The sequence below is a fragment of the Anser brachyrhynchus genome (assembly GCF_964034855.1).
Source record: "Anser brachyrhynchus genome assembly, chromosome: 7".
Classification (NCBI taxonomy): Eukaryota; Metazoa; Chordata; class Aves; order Anseriformes; family Anatidae; genus Anser; species Anser brachyrhynchus.
Genome location: NC_137701.1, coordinates 27,672,317 through 27,697,944, shown reverse-complemented (window position 1 = coordinate 27,697,944; position 25,628 = coordinate 27,672,317). Strand labels below are relative to the sequence as shown.

Here is a 25,628-nt window from a genome sequence, read left to right as displayed (position 1 = left end):
GATACAGAAATACCACTGGTCTCAATTATGAATCCCTAATTAAATCCAGGCAAGAGTGACAAATACGCTCCAGTGGCATTGCTTCAGGTTTATACCAGTGAAAAAGCAGAATTTGAACCAGCCTGTTAAAACCTCTGGCTATTAGTTGAAGAGCTCAAGTTATAAATGGATATTACATAGGGAAAATTTAAGACAAAACAGACATGAAACTACTAAAAGCCCTCACAAATACAAGTCAAACTCCACACTCCATCACAGTAGTATCAAGCCAGAGCAACTAGCTAGAATTTGTGACTTTGTTGTGAATTGATGCCACTGTAATCAGTAGAAGAAATCTAGCCCTGTGGAAGCCCCTGCCATCAAGAGCTCAAGAAAATGCTCTGTAGTGTCCTTGTTTGCAATGATAAAAAGAAGACAAGCTGTAGCTTTGGAGTTTTATTATCTCCACATAGGGCACTAGCAAATATTTAACTCTTTAGCAACCCACATCTCCCTGTGCAATATGTCAAAGTGTATCAGAGCTAATAGCAAGAGTTTAGGATCTGCCAACTCAGTAGAATTAGGTCTGTGTACACAAGAGTCTTGTTAACAATCACCACGTTGAATTAGAAAACACACTGGTCACTCCTGGCAACTTGAAAATTGAGTGGTACAAGCTGGATCTCACAAACAGGAAGTTTATTTAAGTTAAGAAAAAAAATCCTCATTTTTAGAAGTCCAACAAGCCATTTCAAAAAAAAAAAAAAAAACCTAATTCAAACTACAAAACTTTCCCACAAGGAGATGGAACAGCACTTTTAAACTATTGTCTTGAGTCTGTTTGGCTTAGCAATTCTATAGCCTGGGGTGAGCTTATACGTACATCTTGGCAACGAAGGGACTAAGTGTAGAAACACATGCATCTCTGTACCAGATGACAGTCATATCCACAGAACGTAAGACATTCAGATATTCCTAGAGTACAAGCCAGAATCTTCTGAGAGCTACCGTAATAGTAGCCTCAAAGGCACAATCACGGAAAAACAGATTGATAATTTAATCAGACAGCCTATTCATCTGCTCAACTGCCCCATCTCCAACATGAGCTTGTGCCAAACAGTTCTGAAGAAAATACCTCATACAACTGGCATCTAAGTATCATAACAAGTGCCCAGGAGCATGGCAGAAGAAAGAGAAAACATTTCTTTTAAACATAGGCTGTTGAGGACTGGTTTATACTCTGAAACATAAGAAATTTTGGAAGCTTTTATAAACTTCAACAATGAGAGACACATTATAATTTCACTAAGCTCTCGATTTCAGTCAGATCTTGGCATAAGAGTCTCCACAAGAATCTCCAAGGCTCAGTTAGACTGCATTTGCTCTGAAATCTGTTTCCCAATATGCTGAAGTAGTGCAACATATGTCTAAAACATTTTACCTCTGTGAGAATAGTTGTCTCATAGGAAGGCTGATACTTCTCCTTCTCTTGGGTGGTCTTCTTCTCCATTTTTTCCCTGTCAGTCTTCTGTTTTCTGTCTGCTCCTTTAGGCTATAAGCACAAGCACAAGCTTTCCCTTACGCCAAGTATTACAAGTTTGGAGACAGAAGCCAAGGGATTTTTTCTGATCTGTTCACAGAAGACTCCTTAAGATTTATGGGGACTCTACATATGAGGCAAGACCTGATCTGCATTTTCCAGACAAAAAATAATCTAACATCTCTACTGTTTCTATATCACCTCCCATTAATGCCTATTGCAATTCCAAACGAGGCTGACCACAATCCTGAGATTTTTGATACGTTGGTATACTGTTGAGATTTCAGACCACGAGCATACTGAATTATACACTTTAACTGGTATTTGCACCCTCTCTCCTGGAACAGGAAAGACACTGCTCACAGGAGCAGAATTGAAGCAGCAGATCCTTCAAGAAAAAAACAAGGTTTTTGTAGGCTTAAGTTGCTCCAGGTCTGCCACATCCACATTAGAAGCTTTGAAGATGGACAGAATCATCTTTCTCTCCCCCAGGAATTCTGCAGCAACAAGCTAAGGTTATTTAAGATCTCCAGTTATGTTCACACTGTTCATGGAGGATTTAATCAAAGAAACTGGAGATGCCCATGCTGTCTTGATTGCCTAGACACAATGAAACACAGTGGATACCCTGAATATCATCAGTGTAATAGGTTAACTTAAAATGACTTAAACCAGTATCCCATATATTCCTGAGAAAGCGGACCATATAGTTTTTTTTGTATGGTTTGTAACAAATCATCACCTTCAGGACAGAAGCCAGTGAAGGGCACTGCCTTCTAGACACTACTTGTCTACACTACACAGAAATTTAATTTTTGCACTGACACCTATCCAATGGGTTTTCATTCTAACCAGTCAAGGCTTGAGTTGTTGGGTGGGTTTTCTTCCTCATTATTAAGACATCCAAACAGCCCAGATCTCAGTGTTTGTATACTGTTCAAGTTACAATGGACTGGCATCAGTCTAAGTTTGGCTCTTGGGTCATTTGAATTTAATTAGAACTGCTGTGTAGTTCAGAGGTTATATTGCTTTGTGTGCAAGAGTCCTGTTTAAGATTTTAAGCATATCTAGTGAAAAGCCTTTGTTCTTTTATGCTGCAATTAGCACCACTCCTACACAATTTACAAACTGTGCATGTTCTTGTGTCTTCATCTAGTTGATGACAGAGCAAAACTACTTCATACCTTGAACACCTTGATCTGGCAGCTTGCAGAGTGCAAGTGTTCTGTGTATTCACCATTTTCATTCTGCTTAAAGGTGTCGATTTGCACCCGGAAAGGAACCCCCTTCTCTCCTCCATGTTTCCGTGGAGTAAATTCTGTGCTGATACAATGTACCTGGCAAGACAAAAGCTGTGCTTATCTCTGGAGACTGTTTGAAGCTGTGCAAAACTGAGTTTAGACTCCCTGAATTTGCAGTGTGCCTTAACAAGAGGTTTTAGCTACTCCCTAGAAACTAAAAGAGTCAGAAGAGTTCAAAATATTTTTCACTTCTGTTCCCCAAGACAAAACAATTAGAAGAACAAGGAGCCTACAGAGAAATAGGACATCAGGAAAAGCATCCTCTGACTTAAGTAAATCCCACACACAGATTAAAAACACATAGTTGGCATTTGGGACAAGAAACACTCATGAACAAGGAAAGCAAGCAAAACTAAAAGGCTGTGAATGGTTTCCTCCAGATAAAACTCGTGCTTAGAAAGCAACATCCATGTGCTTTTGGGGGGGGGTACTTTTTTTTTTTTTTAAAATAACCCAGCTAGAGCAGATATTGCTTCAAAACTAGCAAGCAAGTAACTAGCAAGTATCCCATAAACTAGTTATACATGACTGATCTTTTCCTCTTCTTCACATGCCATCTCTCTCTTCAGATCTTTATAAGATACCTCACCTTTGTATTTACCATAGGAATATCACTTTTCTCTTACCTGAATGAATGCTGAGGCTCTCTTTGATGGATCCCACAGAAATTCAACAGTGTTCAGCTGTGTGGGGCTGGCTCTGGGATCCAAGATGCCAACTGACAGCGGAATATCTGTAGAAGAAAACCCCTAAAATTTTAAAAATATTAAATTGAAGAAGAGAAAGCATTTCCATACAGTTACAAGAAGCAGGTGAAAAGCCAAGCCACCAATGATATATCCGTTTGAATGAAATGATATATCTAGGACCTATAGTCCTAGATCTCCTTTCCTCCCAAGGATATACAGGTTTTTCTAAGAGAGGAGGATAAAAAAAAAACAAACACCCAAGTAAACACACCATACACCATGCAGCACCTCACTTCCAAACACTACACAAGGACCATAATGAAATAGTCTCACCTATATCAAGGATGCGGTCCCCAGGCCGACTCCACCTCCAGCCCTCCAGCTGCTGATGCTCTGTGTACTGCAGGCGTCGATCATGGAAAACTACACGAATTATACTCTGTTAAGAAAAGATGGCAAGATGAACAATGTGATCTAGAAGCCCTTCTCTTGAGATGACTTTGGCTTTCCAGTGTAGGAGAAAAAGCTGATCTGTTCCTCCTACATGTTTCTGACCCTCATTCAAGAGGGGAGCAGAGGTTTCCCCTAAGAGACCCATCACCATGTTTCTCAAATTCCTAAGGGACCCCTGAAGCACGACAGCAGCACACTTTCTCCCTCACAGGGCACATATATACTTCATAACATAGCCCTGTACAGCTTTCTGGGATTTGGTCTGGAAGCACTATAGCAATGTCTACCTAATCTTAGGTGTCATGCCAGGTAAACATCGCTATACTGCCTCGACACCCAAAACAGCTCACATGGGGAGGTGACTGTATTTAATGTGTCTGTACCACGCCCCAATCCCAGTATATCCCACTCTGATCAGAAAATGTGAAAGCCAGCTCACCTGTCCCTGCACTGGTGGAGCTGACATGGCCAGACACCTTGTCAGTGGGAATTAAACTTGATTCCAGCCATTAACCATCAGTCATTGACACTGAATTTGCCTTTAACTTGTGTTTCTTTCAGTAAAAGCGGGGATAGCAAGATGCAAAACTTGTAGTTAAACAAGTATAGAATAGAAAAGCTACTGTAACAGGGGAACCTCGCATCTCTGGCCTGCAATGTTGCAGCCATGTCAGTAACTGAAGACAAATGGCTGGAATAAAGGCAATCCCCATGGCAGACAAGTCCAAAGTATCCCTAAATAATAAATCCTGCATGAGTTAACGACCCCTTATCTCCCGCTTTCTCAATTCCCTGTTCCTACTGGGGACTTCCATATCAAACGAATGAGCAATTTTTGCCAGTGAACCCGAGAAAGGCCCAAATCAAACCCTAGCTCCAAAGCAAGCAAGCCACAGTGGGAATGCCTGCAAAATCAGAATCTAAATCTTTATGCTTACTGAAATGGGCAAAAGCCAAATGTGCCTAAACTTGGGCAAAAGTTGAAGTCCAGATTGGAATCCAAATGTTGCAATTAAGTCCCAACGTCTCAAAAGAAATCCTATGGCAGAACAGCCAAGAATTTGGTAGAGGAAGGCTTGAAGGCTGGATCCAGAAACAAGATCTGGATCCAAGTTTTTGAATTTGAACTGAAACAACCAAGTTCTGTATGTTCAAAATCATGTCTATTACTGAAGTAAACTGGAGCTATGCAGAACCTGTGTGGCAGAACAATGTAGACACCAGGGTCCTCCGCATGACACGTAACAACACAGGCGTGTTGCTTGGGTTAAGAAGGGAGACAAGCCTGCCTCTCAGCAGTTTTGACCATGTTCACCTCTGAACTTTGGGATTCCCCCGAACCCAATATTCACAGTGAAACTCTGGGGTCAGGATCACAAACAGAACACGGATTCCCTTGAAGCCCTGTAAAGCCAAGCTGCAGAGTCCCGTGGAACTCCAGCACTCAGAGTAACTCCATCAACCCTGCTTCCATTAAAAACAATGGCAAAGTATTTTCCATTGCCTCAGCGTGAGCAAGGTCAGTCCCTTCATTAGAGGCTGTATGTAGTAGCAGGAAGAAAAGAAATCTATATTTCTCCTTACCTTTACATATTTTGTGTTTAAATCTTGAAACTCTCCCAATTTCCTATTCTCAAGTAGACGGATTTCATAAGACTGACCTAGAGTTTAAGGAAACATTTCCAAGGTGTTTAATATGTTGTAGCAATGAGAGAGTCATGCTGGCATTTACGTGGCTAATAAAGCATACGTCTGATCAGGGAAAGTTCATTTTTGGTAACATAATGCATTTGCCCCAGTAATTGAGTAGGCACTAAAGCACAGCAGAAATCTGAGGGGAAGGTTTGTCTTTTGGCTGCTAAAAGCACTCAGTTAGGCAATTGCAGTCTGTCTCCAAGGGCTGCTCGGCCTTCTGGTCACCCTCCACAACATCACTGAGGTGTTCAAGGCCTTCCCCCCACCCCGTGCCACACAGCTGTAAGAGCACAGCCTTCATCCGCCCCTTCTACTGCAGCAAAGGTTGGGTGAAGAGCTGCTGCACAACAGGTCCAGGCACTGTTCTGCAGAGGATAGCAACTTGGGCCAAATCTCGCCTTCTTCAGAGCGCAGTCAGGTCTGCGAGGTGTTCCAGTGCACCAGCAATACCAGGCCTTAGGTGTGGCTGCCCACTGCACAAATACTCCTTCAGACGTGTGGAGCAGCAATGGATCTTACAGTATGTACAAGGACCAATCCTGACCACTGGAAGGGATTCAGACTCAGGCACCCACCACCACCACCCCTCAGTATAATGGTCTTAGTCTGTTCAGTAGAATTCAGCTAACTGGTTTGTGAAGTATCATCGAGTATCAAGGCTGACAGCAGACAAAGGAGACTGATGTCCCAAAACCTTATGCACAAATGGCTAAGACAGCACAAAAACTCATTGAGTAGGACCAACTATACAATAAACCTATAGCTGTTACAGAGGCAGGACAGGAACATTAGGATTAACGAAGCATATATATACTTAATATAGTTAGGTTAGCTTTTCTTGTTCATCTTGCTATCCCCCTTTTTACTGAAAAAAACGCACAGGTACAACAAGGCAGACACCAAGAGGGCCATCAGTTTGGATCTTCTGGGTCAACCAGCATCTCCTCCAAACTGGCCCTGCAGAAAACTGCAAAGCAGATATACCTCCCATTGAGTAGTTGTTATCAGCAGACAAAAATGCTACATTTCTGAACCTGGATCTAGAAATAAAATACTTTTGACAGCTGATGTATCAACAGTGCACTGCATTTCAGTCAGGTTCCCTTCTTCTGGGTGCTTGTGTGAGCACAGAGATACATGTGCATACTCAGCCAGCTGGGGCAGGGGGTTGGAGGACAAGAGGGGCTATGTTGGAGCCTCAAATGTTTGCACAACACTCCTAACTGATGTCAATAGGAGTTCTGCAAACAGGAAACGACCCTTGAATCCAGCACACGGCTTAGGGGATGTGGAGGAAAGCATAAACCATATGAAGTGCCAAATTAAGCACTGGAAACACACAGATCTTAACCCCTCTCTTCACACATAGGTAAACCAAAGTAGAAAGTGACCTCCCTTTCAAGACTGCTGAACAACAAAAGCGGATGCTGTAAACCATAGCGCTGAAATTGAGGTCTTCCACACTAACTCAAGAAACTCTCTAATATTCCCTCTGATAGAGGTTATTATTCACTTGGCAATTTTAAGAGAGAAGTACATTATCTCCCCACAAAATCAATACTATTGTATTAGCGTAAAAAGATCAGGCTCAGGTTCACAAAATCAGTGATACAGTTCATTGCCTAAATGGATTTACACAGCCAAGAATCTCTTGCACTTGCAATTTGCTCCCAAGCAAACGTCAGGCTAATTAAACATTATGGAAAATTAGTTTAGGATTCAAGACCATGAGCTTCCAAGAGACAGTAGAATACATCTATGACTGTACTCAGATGGTGTAAAGGACAGAGAAATGGCATGAACTGTGCTGCAGACGCAGGCAATGCTAGAGCCACAAGCACTTTCAGTCATTCAGCAAGCATCTGGGGACTTAGCAGTTTTTTGGGACAACTTTATGCTCTGCTATATTCCTTCTCTTTGGGCAACCTGATTTGCTTACTTGCAGTTCCTAGGAGACAGAAGAAAATAATCAGCATGAAAACATCGACCACATTCCCTTCAAACTAACATCGAGTACTCAGAAACTCCTCAGCGTGCATCTTCCAAGCACTCACATGGGATGGGAGCAATTCTGCAACCCAGCGAACAACAAGCACCACACATCTCATACTGACAGGAGTAATTCTGCTTGGAATGAGTTAGAAACAGATCCTGCCCGCTGGTAAGAAAGAAACTGTTGTGGAGACAGAGTTAATATTGAATGGAAAGCCAAATAGGAAGTAAAATGCTTTGATGAAGGATATATGGGTCATCTGATGTAAGCCCTGGAACTCAGTTTACACCATGAAAAGCCTCATTCAGAATGGTATTTCATGCTAACTGCTTTCCCTTTAGCATCCCAATGTTCGACTCCGGTTACAACACAGGACTGTTATCAAAACAACACAGCTCCCAGCTGAACTTTAAACAGTTTATTTCACTCTGTGGAACTCTGAGTGAGAATTTGGTCCTAATTCCTCATAATTCCTTCGTATAAAAATGTTCCAGTATTGATTTTGAAAAACTTATTCTCCCTATAAATTATTCCAGCAAATTCATTGCTTCATGGCTAATGTTACCTGTAATTCATAACACCAAGCTGTTGGAGATTTCTTCATTAAAAGCACTTTCCAAACCCTATGTTTTCCCGCCCTCGCTACCAGCAAAACTCTTGAAATAGCAAAGTACAATGCCGGTCCTAAAACTGTAACAACTGCAGGGAAAAAAGAAAAAGAAAAAAAAACGAAAAAAAAAAACCACTAAAGAATCGGTGCTTGGATTCTGGAGAACAAGATTGCTTTGCAAAATCAATGGAACAGTGACCTAACCTGAAGAAAGCTGAACTCCCACTGGCACCAAAGAGGGCTTAGAAGTTGCCCAAGGCTCTGGTACACAGATCGTCTATGAATCCTGCACTACTGACTCTCCAGCCCTAACATGCACAGGCTGACAGTTTTCTGCACAAACTAAATCATTGTTACTTCAGTATCTAAATCTGTAAAGAAAAATGGATGCAAGCGTGACTAAAACCCTATCTTTCTGTCTTCGGTTCCAAAGAAAGACTGCAACTGGCTAAGCTCAAAACATGGCGAGTTCCATTACACTGAATTTTTCCATCTACCTCATTCATTAATACAGGTTAGACTAGGTATTTCCAAGTCAACGCTTGGTGGTAAAGCTGAAGTGCTTTAAAGCTGAAGCATCAGGTGCTGATGCTGAGACTTTGCAACGATTCGACTGAACAGTCCGACCTTGAGCAGGGCAGCAGCCGGTCCTCAGCCGACGAGGGTTTGGTATCCACTGGACTCATACGGTAGGAAGAACCCTAAGAAAATGTCTGTGGTGATGGAGAGCAGTGGTGGCAGTTTCACAGCAGCCCCCCTTTACCAGCATGATATTCAGTACTGCTGAACATTCATCTTAAACCCAGTGCTAAAGGCCAGCAACCTGCCGAAACCCTTCCCCTTCTGCGCTCTCAACACTGGCCACAGCTGCGCCACCAAGGGTTCACAATGGCCTCAGAGCTGGTGACCTACCTGGTCTCCAGCACCCAAAGCCTGGTATTGGTGTCTTTATCACTACCTGAAATGAAGAGGGCGTTTTGAAAACAAATCCCCAGCACAACTGATGCCACAGCAGCCTCCTGCCTGCCTGCGCGACCCGGTGCGCCTCGCACAGAGCTTGCCACAACCCTTCTTCCCTACCTCAGGCAGGGAACAGAATGGTAATAAATATTTGGATAACCACATTAAATTCCTGAGATGCAATTTGTCTCCTGGCTTCACTGAAAGCTTTGGGGGCACCAATAAAAACCTGGGCGGGTGATGATACAGTGTAATTTGTATTTTGAGCAGACAGTCCCTGAGCAACAGCAAATTTATGCAATCACCTCCTATGCTAGAGTTTGAGCAACTCTGCTTTACAAGCACGAGTAATATCCAGCAAAGTAGTAACCACTCAGGTCCACAGAGTTCCTGCTTGGTGATTCATAAAGCAATTGCATCTATTCTAAAGAGGATTTATATAGACTGTTTATTTTCTTCACTTCTATTGTCTAGCAATTAATGTACATTAAAAGCAGGTATGACCACTTAGTTTGGGGACAAGAGAACTGAAAGCCAACAATTTGCTGCAGCTGACAAATAATTTGGTTGAAAAAAGGAATGCTTTCACATGCTCAAAAGGTACAAGATGTAACAGTTTCAGATATCAGCGACTCTGGACAGCTTCTGACCTTAAAAGATTATCCTAATTTCAAGCTCAAAAGTTACATTTTGTTCAATGATTATTTGCTACACAACCACAATATCCTGCTTTCTTTTTGTGTGTTTTGGTGTTACGTTTCAAGAGCCACTTACACTATGCATTTTGTGGTTTTCTGCACAATACATCAGTACGATACACTAATTTTCTATTAGGCAGCTGATGTTCCAGACCAGTATGACTCAAGCCTTACTTAACCTAGCCAAGTAGTCTGCTTGTCTTTCCAGCAATTAATTAAAACCTAACCTTATACTAAACAGTATCTGCGACAAATGTCAGTGGACAGAAAAAAAAAGAAATTGCGAGTCCTCTTTCTCAGAACGGATCCACACAGCACTAGACAGAACCAGACTGAAAACTGTTTGATTATTAAGCCAAGCTGACCAATAAAAATTCCATTTAGCAACTTTATATGGACATCCTAAACAGTGCACAGATAAAGGCAAAGGAATGCTGACAGTTGAATGCAGCACACAGAAGGAGGGGGGAGGAAAAGGAGGAAAAAAAAAAAAAGCTTTTCTCCTCCCAGACCAAAGCACATCCAGCAGGCAGGAGGATCACCTTTGAAACAACCAAATTCAAGTATTCAGGGCATCAGGAACACACAAAGATTCTTCTGACAAGAAAGATTAATGAATCCACAGAGTAAACAAGACAAGAGTGACTGAGCTGGCATCTGAGCTTGCGTGCTTGATTGCCCACACCTTCTTAGCCCAACAAAGGCAGAAATAAAACTTAGCCTAAGACTTGCCAAAGTGTCCCGTGTGCGGACACTCAGCACGAGGAACAACAGCAGAATCCAGAACCCTCCCTTCCCAGGCCACAAATGGCATTGGATATCCTGCAGTTGCTTGCTGCAGCCTCCTTTGACAAGATGCTCTAGGAGATGTTTATCCAGAGGATATTGTGAATTCAGCAGCTACACAATAGGCCACCCTGAAAGCTCCCACTATGCTAGGAGCATGGAAATCCTGCAGAGGAGGACCAACTGTGCGCCAGGCAAAGCAAAAGGAACATAAGAGTCATCCTGACACACCAGATCCATCTTGTCCCACATCTCATCTTCAGCAGCAGGCAGTTATAAGGGCCCAGGGCTGGAGCAGGGTGAAGACAGCGAGCCCTTTCCTGGCCACGACTTCCCAGTTTCTGGTATTCAGTGCCCAGGTTTTATCCGTACCAAGCTGCCCAGTCAGACCAATGCTCACGAACTCCTCTTCTGCATGATCTCCATCTGAACTGGGGCTATAAAAGTCACAATTTATATATGCCCTGCTTTAGCATTTGCAGTCTGATCCATCCCTTCACCTGCCTCCTGCCTGTTCCTCTTTGCAGCAAAGCTACCGGGGCTCCACTGTGTTTTGGTACCCATGCGAGTCCAACACCAAAGATTTGCCATTTCCACCAGAGCAACGTAAAGGCCCAATTCAACAGCACTTCTCCTGGTTCTACTACCACACCACAGAGCTGCACTGCCATCATGTCTTTTCCTGGGGTTCTCCTTTTACAATCTACCCCCAGCTCGGGTGTGTGGGGGTTCTTTGTCCCCTTCTTTTCTCTTTCTGTGCCTCTTTCTTGTGGGAAAGCCCAACACATGCCTCAGAGCCGAGTTTGCTGGAGGAAAACTTCAGTGCTCATTTACTATATGAACATTTGGCTGAGCCCTTGTCTTCCCAGACTTTTGAAGATGGTCCATTTTACAGTGGTGACACTTCATAGCTAACAGGCATTAGAAGAAACACTCTTCATTTAGAGTGGTTTCCAAAGAGCGGGATGTATATTTAATTCCTCCAAGACTAGTCTAACTTGAATCAAGTACACAAAACCAGCCAATGAATACAGAAACACTCTGAGTTTCTAAATTCATTGTGTGTGCTTGGTCTTCTCTTGCACAGACCTCACCTACTTTGTTGGATCTTGGCAACTCATCCCACCTAATCAAAGCCATGGTACATGCTGAGATTTTTAATACTTATTAATCGGTGAAGGAATGACAGACTTCTGAAAGAAAATGGAAAAAAAAAATCTGTCCCGTGAACATAATTTCTTCCTGTATTTCAACTTCTCTAGCATGTACTTGAAACACCCAGGACTATCTGGGTCACATCTGTCCAGCTCAGAAAACCCCAGCCCCCTCTGTGTAAGTAAAAAAGGCAGGCTTTTTCTGGTTTCAACCTGTTCTGAGTCAATTTGGACAACAGGTTTTATAGCTCTGCAAGACTAGCTGTGTGTGTAATATTTACCTGAGTCCCAGATAACTAAGAAGAATGGTCCCAGGTGAGGGTGCAGAAGAGGGATGCAGAAGAGCTGAGTACAACTCCTGACCCCCTCCGGCCCTCAGGTAAGTCACTTCCTCCACCACATTTCTGCAGTAACGTAGAGAAAGGTGCAGCAGAAAGGAAGTCCCACAGCACCTGGCTTCTCATTGTGCCTACTGCACAGTGGGGGAGAAGATGTGATTGACAAATGCCCCATCAAAGCAGGCTGTACCTTGGGCACGTGTCACAAATGTGACACCAAGCCAGGACAAGAGAAATCTTACTGCTCAGATACTTGCTGTATAGTTTCAGAAACATAAATGCTTGGTATGAAGCAAAGAGGAAAAAGGGTATTTTTTTCCAGCCTCTTTAGAAACAAGGTGTCATACATATATTACTCCTATACAAACAGCTAACCACGTCAAAGTTACAGTGCTTCCTAAGTTTCAGATTGCTACACAAAATATGATCTTTTAGGACACCACAAGTTGAGAAAAGGTAGCTGGAAAGCTTACATATCACCTCAGGCTGCCAAGAACTTTGATACAGACATCATATGTAGAAATTCAGGCAAGCTTCACTCTCAAAACTACAGGAATTTCAAGGTAGATATGGATAATGGAGGAAAGTAAAAAAAAAAAATAAAATAAAAAAGCGACAAGGAATAGTAGGAAAAAATCTTGGCTATATTCTCTGAGTTTTCACAACACTTGTAGCAACTTCTGAGCACTTCCTTCACGGATATTGAAGATTTATGGAAGCGGGAGAACAAAATGCAGTCTAGGGGCTTCCAGTAGGAGTTGTGCACAGCCTACAATCCAGCAAGTTCACAATCCCACTTGAATTTCATCCAGATGTTAGCAACAGAAGTATTCCAGAAAGAATAGAAAACAGGCTCTTGATTAAAAGACAACTGAGATTCTAGCTTCCTAGGGACAACAGAAGTCAGATGCTCTACTTATGCAGAGGTGCCCTGTCATCTGAAGCAAGATTCATAGTGAGCTTAGGGATGGTGTGGTTTGGAGACAGGGTTGTTTATCCTGGGCTGCCAAGTGAAAATGGAGCTGCCAAGCATATGGGGAAATAGCTGCTAGCACAATTAATGGCTTCAGCTGAGACATCAGAACCTATTCAGAGCTGTCTTCAAAGTAAGGTAGGAGAAAAATTCTTTCTTCAAAGCCAAAGAGGTGCACCACAAGAACCAAAAATGCCAAATAGCAGCCTCAGATGTAGAAAAGACAAGCTTTGTTAGCCATTTCTTGAAGCTATCTGAACCCAGAAAAAGAGTGGTAAGAGGGAGGCGAGCAGCAGTACAGCATCCCACAAGGATCAGCGATCAAGGATGGGCAGCCACCAGGGAGCACTTCACATTCACAGCCTCAATGACACAAAGTCATGTATGTGTCCGTGATCTCAGGCAAAGGTAAAGTGTATGTTCACGTGGGACAGGCCACCAACAGCAGAGGTCCTTGAGATACCCAGGATCTGGTCAGTGGTAACAGCGACTGATAAGAAGAGAAGCAATTCTTCAGATGGGACAAAGCAAAAATATCCCCGCAAGCAGAGCTATAATTAAACCAGAAGCACACCCAGTCAGAGCTGGTCACTCAGCCTCCTCTACACTTCATTTAGGCAAATAAAGAATTGTTCCAGGAAAACTACAAACATTCAGACAGTTGTGACCCCATAAAAACTCAATTACGTACGAGTTAACGTCAATACAAAACAGCTTTTTTCATTTACTGTAAATCTCAGTATTTAAAACTGAGTTCTTTGGCTGTAGAAGATTAGACAACTATATTTGAACTTTAGACTTTTCAAGGGAGACAAAGGTTCTCTTCTGCCTTCTTTTGCTGTAAGCAACTCCATCTCCTACCCAAGCAACCAGCAATGAGCTTCCAGATGTCCTCTTCAGCTGATCACTGCCCTGTGCTTTCTGCACCTTTCTTGGAAGGGTAATCGGAGAACGTCTGCAGTGAGCTGAGGCAAGACAACAGCCAGCAGATTTTAAAATACAGCACAGTTTACCAGTTAATGCACACGCATATTGAACTTGGACACATGCCCAGAGACTGATATTTGGGGCTTTCATTCGTGTGTGACAGAATGCAGCTAAGTCCATCTTTAGCTTCGTGAGGCATCTGTTGCTCATGCACCACTACAGCAACGCTCCCAATATCATCACAGGTCTTCTCGGATGTTAGTGGTTTTCTCTCATGGTTTGGGTTTTTGGCTTGTTTGTTTTCTGAACTGTCTAGGACTGGCAATAAAGATAACTCTTGGAAGACACTGCAAAGCAGAGATGGCCAGCCTTCCTAACCCTAACCAGCTGTACGCTGAAATGCTCCCATGGCTGAGACCCACAAGTCACATACCGCAGGTCTGGAGAGCCGAACAGAGCCCAGGAAAGCTTTACAGGCAGGTGATGGCTGGCTACTCTGAAGGACCACTGGGGGCCAGGGTTGAGTTTGGCACACAGCTGGGTCTTAGTGACTGCGGCCATCAGCCCGAACCACCCTCTATTTGGAGCAATTTAGATCTCTGGCTCTGAGCCAACCCAGCACTGGGCATGAAACAACATCATGACTTGAGCAGCTCACAGTCCACATGTGGTTCTGGTGCTACAAGCCAATTCCCTTGGGCAACAATTTTTGCTTTGTGCTTTTTTTTTTAAATGAACAATTTTATTTCCTCACATTTATTAGCATTCAGATCTGCTGTACAGTGCTTGTTTCCTCTGCATTCCTCCTGGTGCAGTTTCTGGAACCACCTTCATTACTCCCATTTCTGTCCATGTTTGAAACTAGTTTCAACCAGCCCTGGTCAAACCACACCCCATATGACTGCAGACCATGGAATATGCAACTGCATCAAGACCTCTTGCTAAAGCAGTGGTTTGTAATATGGTCGCTGGTTGATTGTTTGTCTGAAAATCCTTATCCACAAGAGACACTGAAATAGTGCTGAAAGGCGGGCTAGTTCCAAAAACGTTAGGCGATGTTTGTGCTGCAGACTTCTGGACAGTGTAGCTCTGCTGACAGATGTGCTCCCTGACCAAGGGAGCAACGCCAGCAGCAGCAGCTCCCCATGAGAGTACACAGCACCTTTAGCAGCTTTGCGGACCAAAAGGGTAGTGGTTTACGACACCATTCCAGCACATCTATACTTCCTTTGTCAGATGAATAATCCTCCTGCGGTCCAGTAAAGATCTCTTACCTTATAAATTGCCTTCAGGATTAGCACACTAAGATCATGTTCAATTCAGACTTACAGGGCTCTGGCTCCAATTTCCCAAGGAATGTGGGACGCAAGGGGGAAGAGATCAGGAAAGACAAGTGTAATGAGTCAGTCTTTGGAAACCAAGCTAAGGATTTGACTCTAGATACTTGATTTACTGGCTAGTTCTAGAGCAGCAGCCAGTGAGCATTCATGGTTTCAACCTGGCGCAGACAAGCTTGGGAGCCTGCCACTGCTGAACGTCCCCAGGTCAACTTAATACAGCACTCCTTAATGCTCCCTCACAAACGCCTCCCCTGCCCTTGCTGAGAACAGCTTCTCCAGCTCAGGACTCCTCTTGGATTTCTCCTTTATCCCTGTGGGAGCCCAGTACCACTGACCATCTGTCTGGGTCCACCCAGAAAAAAGCAAGGTTCATGGGATGCCATGCTGGTCCACAAGCCTGGAGTCCTCTCGTTTGCACATGAATGCAGCCACCGGGCATCCCTTCCTCCTCACCCCTGTGAAACCCTTTCAGACCTTATTTAATTCTCTACTCTCTCTACTACTATGCAACTTTACCTTCAATTTGCTGCCATTTTTTTTCCAGCTCCCCCCCCCCCCCCCCCCCTCCAGTGCTCCATCAGAGCTGAGCTTTCTTCTATCCATTTCTGTACACGGGCTATCTCCTGCGTTGGTCCACTCACAAACCAGCACTGACCTAGTAACTACTCATGCAGAGTGAGCATGGGCACACAGCTGCTTCAGTGACAAAAGGTCAGCTACTGAGGGGTGAGCAGCTTCAGTCAGGAAGGAACATTTGGACAGCAGGTGGCAAGAGTCACCCAGCCCAAGAGCCAGGAAGCTGAAAGCCCCAACACAGTCTTCATAGTTCGGCTGCGTGACTGCACTGGATGTGAATGGCTTTGCTGGAGCTGGGACAGCCACTTTTTCTTTGTATCTGTGCAACCAGAAGCCAGCTGTAACTGCTAGAGGAACAGGTATTAATAAAGTTACGTATTTCCTCAGGTAACCTGATTCAAAACTCATGCATACAGGGAAGAGGGGAAGTTTTGTGTAACTGGCCAGATGCAACAGGACAAAGAGAAGGTAAGATGCAAGAGGTGTCCCTACGCTTACAGGGAGTGTAAGGCGATGAGATGTAGGGTAACAGTCCTAACTGCTTCATGAGATGGCATGGTCACAGCACACCAGGGTCAGTCAGCTCCTCTGCCATGCCATGACCAGCAGTGGTGTAAGCCTGAGCTGCCCTGAGGTTCCCTTCATGTACCTCCTCAGGCTCATACAACACAAAACTCACAGAAACTTCAGCACCCTAATACATTAACTTACACATAGCAAGATCATTGAGATCAGCGTGGCAGCACCTGTGTGGCACTCCCTGGCTCGTGTTGCATAGATTTCAACCCATAAGGAGTTGTAATACTCTCCTCTGGCTTTGGAGGAGTAAGGGGAAAATACCTACACAAAAGGTACCCACTGGGAAACTATACAGCTCATAAATCAGAAGTAGTTCCTACAGAAGAGTTTCTGTTCTGCCTCAAGCACTTCAATTTTTAATTTTACAGACATCCTATTTTTTATTTCAGAGGTCAATAATAGACAAAGAACATGCTTTTGACACAGATGTTAAGAAAAAACACTAAATACCCTTTTATGTAGATGTTCCTGAACACAAAAATGTCTTGCAAGACAAATCCTCATTGCTTTTTAACCCCAGGCCACACCCTCACTAATACTGCACCAACGGAACGCAGACTCCCCAGTTATGACCACCGCTGATTGAGATGTGTGCCCAGCACCTTCTTCTCCCCATATGTAACCATCCTCAGTGATGACAAGCTTCTCACAGCAGGCCATATCCTCATGGGAGCAGACTCCAGTCCCTTTTTCCTAACTAGCACAGGCAAGGGATTTTGGTCTAAGGGTCATCGCATCAAGGTAGACTACAAGTCAGATGACTTTAGGGCCAAGGCTCGCCCTTGCTACCAGACAGGGTCAATGCTGGGAACAGAAGTGCAGCTGCTGGTGTGGAATATGAGGCAACCTGCTGGAGTAGAGTAGAAAGGCTTTTAAGGTAGGCACCCCACAAGATCTCAGACAAAAAAAACACACATACAGAGAGCCACCACATCCGTCTACATACAGAGAGCCTTGGCTTTCAACTGAGTTTCGAGAGGATCTCAAAGAAACCCAGAGGATCACAGCATAAGGATGAAGATGAATTGCCTGGGAGCTTAAAGAAATGAGGTGAGGATGCTGATGAGAAGGTGGCAGGCAGTTGTGATGCTCCTGCCAAGAAGAACAAAAAGCAATGAGACATTCAACTCGGAATGAAGGAATAGAGGCACCACCTTTTACAACTAATTACCCCTAAGACCCCCTTAGGAAAGCCAACAGCACCAGAGTTCCCACACTTCTTACCCCAGCCCCTTCCCAGCTCTACCCCACCACATGGCTCCTGCCAGCCTCATCCCTGCTTCGTTCTTCTAGGCCTGTCCAGCCTCATGCTCCCGAGGACATGTTCTGCAGGGGCACATCCCCACTTTCCCCCTTGGGGGGTAAAAGACAGGTGCAGAAGATACCTGAACTGGCCTATCAAGGAAGTAAGTCAGTATTGTGTCAAGGTGGAATAGGAAATAACTTTTTGCTATAATAAGCCTAGCACAACACAATCTTATCTACAAAGGCTTAGTCTTTGTAGACTTAGTCATAGTCTTAATTTCCATAGTAAAACCTGGACTGATCTAGTCACACGGTTCCATTGAAACTCATGGTATTGTGTAGAGAGTTGTGCAATTTTTGCCCTTCCATGGTTTTCAAAAAGAGGTGCTGCCTGAAGTATGCTAAAGTATTTGGCAGACAACTGCTTCTCACAACAGATCTTTTACTCTGAAACTGGAAATAATTTTGTATTCACAGAAAGATTCATGCTCATCTCACTCTTGATATGCCCCATGCCACCTCCTGGGGTTTGCTGTACTTGGATGGGAATCTGAACTGGGAATACACAGGCACAAACCCCAAGCATCTTCTGATGTACAAGACACCTGGCTCCTTGGGTAGAGCCTGCAGCACATGGCAGATCTTTCTAGTGGGGCTCTATTGATCTACCAGTGAGCAACACAGATCCAGTAGCCAGCCGCATCTGCGCTAAGAGCCCCAGGGAGGTCAGGGCTCTGTTTTGTACAAGCATTGAGAGAAATGCATCCTGAGACACTTCAGTGAGCTTCATGCTCAGTGCTGAGCTTGAAGAGCTGGGACAATATTCAGAAGAGGGAGAATGTATCAGTAACATGGGGCAGATAGCCTTCAGCTCATGGCTAGTATAATGCCCTTGTCTACAACCTGGCAGGCAGCATAGAAAGTTTTCACATAATCTGTGCCTGGAGAGGTCTGAACCCTCTGGGACCCACATGCAGGAGGTACTGCAAAATGACAGCCAAACTCCAACCACAGATGTGTACGCACAAATTCTGCCAAAGGGGAAAAAAAGCATAGAAAAAACATGCAGTGTTTGTTTATCCAGGAGTAAAAATTAGTCTATATGATCATTTATGGAGGACCTAGCTGTGGTGAACCCCAGCAATTTGTCAAGCTAGGGACTCAGCAGAGCAGAGCCACGCCACCCAGCCAGTAGGAACAACATCAAGCTCTGCCCAGACCACTGAGAAGCCCATGAGTACTCGCTAGCTCATCCTCTGTTGCAATACCCTCCAGGAGCACTTGGGGACTTGCAGTGTTAAGGACCCTCCCCAGTCCAAAGCTCACCCATCTGCTAAATTCATCTGGCCTGTCAAGATGAAGGTAGGAGGCTGTATTCCAAATTGTTGAAGATCAAGCCAGTACCTGGCCACGTGGTGCATGCTATAAAGCTGCTTTAAGTCAACAATTAAAATCAATGGTACTTCATCATCTTACATCAGTTGACAATCTGGTATACAAATGTGAAAAACTAAAGATTCCTCCTTTCCTCCATCCCCCTCCTCCTATCTTTCTTTCTTTTCCCCTTCCCACTGCCCTCCCAGCGAGGTACATGTATTGGATTCATTCTCTTTCATGAATCATTCCCAGGAAATTTGCCCTCCTTCACGTAGTACAAACCCTACCTTGGTTGAGGTAGGTCAGGGTTTCTTCGTGCAGTTTCACAGCAGGTGATGTGGCTGTGCAAAGGACGTACTGAAACGGAGGCAATTTGGCTTCATTCTCAGGAGACAGCTGAGGTTCTTCCTGCTTGAAGATCGGCAGTGCAAGGACATCTCTGAAACATACAATTCACACACATTTAGTTACAAAGACTTTATGGAATATTCTACTCTCAATCTGGATTTGATTCTCGTGCTCTGCAATAATGGAGATGATCTCTGGAGAAACACTGAGTTATGATGGCTAAAAAAGAAAGAATTTGGCCTGTATAATGTAACAAGGCAGCTTCTGCCGCTAAGATGTCAGCACTGGACACAAAAGAACACAGCATTAGCGAAACACTATTTCTGAAAATTAAAATGTTTTAAAAACATAAGTTAGATTTACTTTTTAGTTAAGCAGGTTCCCCTGATAGAAGTATCAGAATGAGTCCAGAAGAGAGCCACGAAGATGATCTAGGGGCTAGAGCACCTCTCCTATGAAGGCAAGCTGAGGGAGTTGGGGCTGTTCAGCCTGGAGAAGAGAAGGCTCCGGGGAGACCTTACAGCAGCCTGCCGGTACCTAGAGGGGGCCTAGAGGAAAGCTGGGGAGGGACTCTTTGTCAGGATGTAGGGATAGGACAAGGGGTGATGCCTTTAAACTAAAAGAGGGGAGATTTAGATTAGATATAGGGAAGAAACTCTTTACTAGGAGGGTGGTGAGGCACCGGACCCGGTTGGCCAGAGAAGCTGTGGCTGCCCCATCCCTGGAGGTGTTCAAGGCCAGGCTGGATGGGGCTTTGGGCAGCCTGGGCTGGTGGGAGGTGTCCCTGCCCATGAAAAGGGCTGGAATTAGATGGTCTTTAAGGTCCCTTCCAACCCAAACCATTCTGTGATCTTGTGAACCAACCTCTCTGATAAAAGCCTATCAGAAGAAAAAAAGCTAGAAAGGACAGCTAAATGTCAGTTTAGTAAAAGTTCTGCAAGCATCAGCAAAGGGTCAGAAGCACACATAGGCCTGTTGTAAAAAAGGAGCTGTGCATGTACCTGTCATGAACTGCTGGATTACTCGACTCCTAACATCTCCTCACACCTTAATAAATCTGATCCTGAGAAATAGCATAGCCCTTCAGACATCAGACTACCCTCACAAAAGCAAACAGGCGCTCAGCAGCAGCTCCACAAGGAGCTGTGCAGTCCCAGTTCTCCCTCCCTTACAAGATGTTCGTGCTGACTTACAGCCACACCGACCCCAGCTCGCACTAATCCCCAAACAGAAGGGATGTCAGCGATGCTGACAGCACAACAGAACGATTAGCACAAAAAGATGCCAGGAATAAGCACCCTCATCTCAGCATGTCTAATGCTGGAGAGCCCCATTAGCCTTTCCTGCATCTCTAACATTTCAGATCACTGTATCTACCCTACTTAAGACATTAATACCCTTCCAAATTAGGAGGATTATATTGAACACAGACAGTTCAGAATAAGTAATCAGGTTTCTTTTCCTCTGCTTCCTCCATATGTGTGAAGACTCAGAATTCCCATCACATAGGCTGCAGTTCTGCTCCCTTCAGTAATCCCCACACACCAAAAGCTTTCAGAAAAGCTGCTCAGGAGAATGCCAGTGCATATAGGCATGCTGCCTACGGAAAGAGCGTTAAGAATTTTTCCTTGCCTGCTCAGTTAATGATCCACCTCGCATTCACTCATAACACCCACGACCTTGAAGGCTACCCAGGTCATCAGTGAAATGGTGCAGCAGTTTATAGCAAACTGCTGAAGTGCCTGCTTCAGGTACTCCTGTTTATGGAGAAATAAAGCCAGAGAGCAAACCGTGCCACTTCAGGAGAAAAGAAACACCCATCTATTTCCATTCCCTCTTCCAACTGCACCCCCTCCATATTATCACCAACTTGAAAGCACCCAGCCCCATTCACTTACTGGCATTACTGACATAAACCACTGCTCTTACCCAACTGCGACCATAGAGAGGTTTTTTTTCCCTTAGTGATGATTTACTACAGTAATGAAGTGACAGAAATGCCTCCAGTAGATTTCTGAAATAGATACCATTGCTCCACACACACGCAGGATCTGATACTGCTCCAGCCATCTCGCTCACCCCGGATGCCAACATTTGCTCTCAACGCACTCCTCTGCGCAACGCTAGAGGAATGCACACTGCCTCACGGATGAGAGCAGACCGAAAACCCTCAAGTCTGAGAGCTTCTGCAGCTCTGCAAAAATAAAGAGCGTGCAAAATCTGGCCCAGGGTTAGCAGCTAGGTGTATCAATTCCTCCCCTTCTGCTGAAACAGTTGAGAAACTTAGGCAAGCGGGGGTTGAAATTCAAAATACTGTATTTCACGTCAGGCTCTTAACACCCCTACATTTGCCAGAACAGCTGTCTGATCGTTGACGACCGTAAGCACTGACAGATACATGATTTAGTTTCTGGAAAGCTTAACCATATCAAAGCACTAATGAAGCCACAGAGATAAGTCACCTTCTTATTCCTGTAGCATTTCAGCCAGTGGTATCCCTAACTTTGGATCAAGCCCTCATGAAATATTTCACCTTACTAGAACTGTTTGGAACATAGAACATGTGAACAATAGTTAAAGGGTTAAAAGGATTTCTATTATGTAAGTATATAAGACACCAATATTTGTTCAACTCCCTTCACAAGTGCTACAAATCAAGTTTTGGAAAAAGCAATTATTTTTTTTTTTAAAAACAACATCCTTTGCCCCCTGAAGAATCCTTTAAAAATAGGGCGGGGGAAGGAGGAGAACCTTAAAACTCTCCCAAGTTTCATCTTCATGCTAAAGCTTTAGTATTCTCATCTTCACTAAAGGTTGGTCCACTTACCTGGGGAAAGGGAGAAAGTTTGCAAGACAGACGGCTCAGCCAGCTGGCAGAGCAGAGATCGAAATACATATGTTTCTATGAAAATGAAGGAAGACTTGCAAGGATTTATCTGTAGTATTGTCTCACTATAATTACAAATACCCACTGCAACCACATCACACTGAGGTATGCCAGAGTTTACACAGATGTCTCAGATATGCACAAAGCCTTTGATCATTACAAAATTATAATCCATACAAACTTTTCCCATAGCTACCTCAAGGACTGTAGTAATTCAGCTTCCTCTGCACAGTCTCAACCAGAGGATACGGACAGCCCTCACAGTCACAGCCCAAAACAAAGTGTCCCTCTCTAGGAACGTATGTCTTGACATCCTCCCATCGGTTAGTCAGAATTAGAGGTCTCCACAAAAAAAAAGTGTTTTATTCAACTGACCTTTCCTGAAATGCCTGAGGCTATTGCTTAATGCTGCCATAAATCTGGTTTTAGGGCTTTTAGTCCCACGGTCACAGTGGCAAACACTCACTAAAGGCGACTCTTGTTGCTGAAGCACTGGCAGGTTACCTGCACACCAGCAGCCTTCCTGCCAGACCACGAACCTCGCAACTGAGAGCATCAATCAGCAGAAATAATCAGATGTGTTTTCTGGCCAGTTCAAAGGAAGCTGAACTGTGGGCTTGAGCCTGACCCAGACTCGATGATCTTGTAGCACTCTGATGCTATGAACCTATAGCATTAGATCAACCTGAGCAGCATAAGAGCAATCACAGCAACCATGGGCACAAGTTGCAAGGCTGAGGCTCGCCTGCTACTACTGCTCTCACTGTCCTCATCAGCTTTGTAAGCACAGAGCACAAGACTTCTGCCCCAAGCACATAGGTAAAATATTTACTGGGGTAGAGGAAGGAGGTGAAGCACCCTATATGCAGAAGCAAGGAAGGCTGCTGGCAAGCAAGAATCTCACGCTACCGTATCACTTGATAATGGAAAGTGATTATTTGGTTGAAAAATTCCTTTGCAAATACTGATAAGGAGCAGGAATTGTTACAACTGCATGTCACGTTGAAAGAGCAGCATTATCGGCGTGTGAGGTGCTTTGCCAGACAAACTGGCCGTCTCTCGGGAGCAGCTATTTGGGGTGCATTTGGAAAGCACGGCTGTTGGGCCACCGCCAGAGCCTCCACTGCCGCCCGTCAGTGAAACCGGGCTCCAGCGGAGCAGCAGCAATCGACACCAGCTGAGAGCCCAGCCTTATACATTCAGAGAAAAATAATTCATAAGCACCCAGCGAAAAGGAAACTCCCAAAGTTGCCTGCTTTGTTGTCTTCTGGAGGGAGGAAATACGAGTTTGCGCTAACACATGTTGCAGACTATTGTTCAGCAGCCCTTGTGCTTAAATTAGGCACATTTAATTAAACGCGCCTGTGTGGAGGCAGGAAAAAGCTGGTTTAGACAAGTTCAGAAAGTGAAATTAAGAGCTTTTCGCTCCTTGCCCCAAAAAGAAGAGGCAGAAAGCCCGTCCTGAGCAAACGGGGCGCCCTCCGAGCCCTTCTCCAGGCTCCCCCTCGGAGCCCAGCCAAAGCCCCAGGGGAGGAGGGAGCCGGCGGGGGCCAGCGGGCGAAACTCCCGGCAAGGCGTCTGTGGCGGCGGTAACGTGGGAGGGAGAAAGGAGCGAGAGGAAGCCCACACCTCCCAGAAAGAGGGGTTTCTGCGGGCAAAGCCGCGCTCACGCCGGGACTCACCGCAGGTAGCTGCCGGTGGAGTGCTGGTTGTAGTGCTCCGGCTGCGTGTGCCAAAACAGCATCTTGGGCGGGGAGGGGGCCCGCTGCTGGCGCTGGGGGAAGGCGGCGAAGGGTGGGGGCCAGCCGGGCTGCCCACCCCGAGACACCCCGGGCACCGCTCCCGCCAGCTCCAGCCGCGGCCCCGCCGGCTCCCGGCGCTTTTATGGCCCGGCCCCGGCCGGCGCGGGTTGGCTGCGTTCGGCGCTGGAGGGCGGCCGAGCCCTCCCCCGGCCCGCCCCGCTCCGCCTCGCCCGGCCGCAGGTGGCTGAGGGCGGCCCCGGGGCGGCGGCACAGACACCGACACCGGGAGCGGGAGCGGGAGGAGAGGCGAGGGCGGCCGTGGGGAAGGCGCTCCCCGGCCGGGGAGAGCGGCAGCGGGGTCCCGGGGCAGCCCGCCGAGGGACGGGGGAGAGCTCGCGGTTCTGTCGCGACATGGCGGCTCTCATGCCCGCTCTGTCACAGCGACCGTGGCAATGTCCCCACCGCCCCGGTTGGCATCAGTGAGGCCAAGCGTGAAGGCACCGTTGAGGCCCCTGAAAGTCCCTGTGCTTTAAATTAAGGACAGATGATTGGTTTCACTCTGTGCTGCCTCATACACCGTCCTTCCCCTTGTGTTATCGTGAACGTTCCTTCAGGGGGCAAAGGGCTGGTGGAGGACCAGCCTTGTGGCCACAGGACCAGCCTCACGGCCAGAGGACCAGCCTCAGGGCCCAAGGCCCGAGCTGTGTGGCAGCACAGCCCCAGCCTCCCATGCCCTAACTCACGGTGCCCACTCATCACACATTCCTGTCCCACCAATCCTTCAATTGTTGGGACAGAGGGAGCCACAGGATGGAGGGGGGTTCCCATTTGGCCATGTCCTATTGCCTATCTGCCAGCAGAAATGGAAAACAAACTCTTAATTACTTCGAGTCATTAAACATCTTCTGATCTGTTTTGTAGAAGGCTTCCTGGTCAAGTTTCAACTGAGAAAAAGGCAGCTGACGCACATAACTTGCTGCTTGCAGCAATTTTTCAAGGTAGCTGTCGGCATATATCATTATGGACTGCCATGCTTCACAGCCGAGCTAGCAACGTTTCATTGTCAGGTGGAATTTGTATTATCCTGCCATGATTAGAGTATCTATATTGTCACAGCACCCATAGATCATCATTAGGTCCAGCCCCAGAAAGTTAAATGCAGTGTACCTATAGGCATGGGCAACTGATATCCACATGCATCACAAGTAGAACAAGGTAGTCTGAAGGGTAACCGAGCAGTTTCACAGAGGTGCTATGAGTCTTCAAGTATTTAAGAGATATTATTTAAATCTGCCAATCTCTGTTAGTATCAGACTGAGAAATAGCAGAAATAAACATACCTTTAAGGTAGTTTCTCTTTCCTCTGCTACTATACAGCTAGACACACACCTGCTTCTTTCAAAGCAAAATGGCTCAAGTTATGTCGGAACTGTCTTAT

General features: G+C 45.3%; 1 protein-coding gene across 1 annotated transcript in view; it reads right to left on the bottom strand.

Annotated features, from left to right (window-relative positions):
• TFCP2L1 (transcription factor CP2 like 1) overlaps positions 1–24,338 on the bottom strand; it is a 37,824-nt gene extending 13,486 nt beyond the window's left edge. Inside the window, exons 1-7 of the mRNA XM_080599580.1 lie at positions 24,131–24,338; positions 19,501–19,652; positions 5,547–5,623; positions 3,843–3,948; positions 3,447–3,553; positions 2,704–2,856; positions 1,421–1,531 (exon numbers count right to left, since the gene is read on the bottom strand). Coding sequence (XP_080455706.1) covers positions 1,421–1,531; positions 2,704–2,856; positions 3,447–3,553; positions 3,843–3,948; positions 5,547–5,623; positions 19,501–19,652; positions 24,131–24,192 — 768 coding nt within the window. The 5' untranslated portion in view covers positions 24,193–24,338. The remainder of the gene's footprint in view (positions 1–1,420; positions 1,532–2,703; positions 2,857–3,446; positions 3,554–3,842; positions 3,949–5,546; positions 5,624–19,500; positions 19,653–24,130) is intronic.
• Between the last annotated feature and the right edge of the window lie 1,290 nt (positions 24,339–25,628).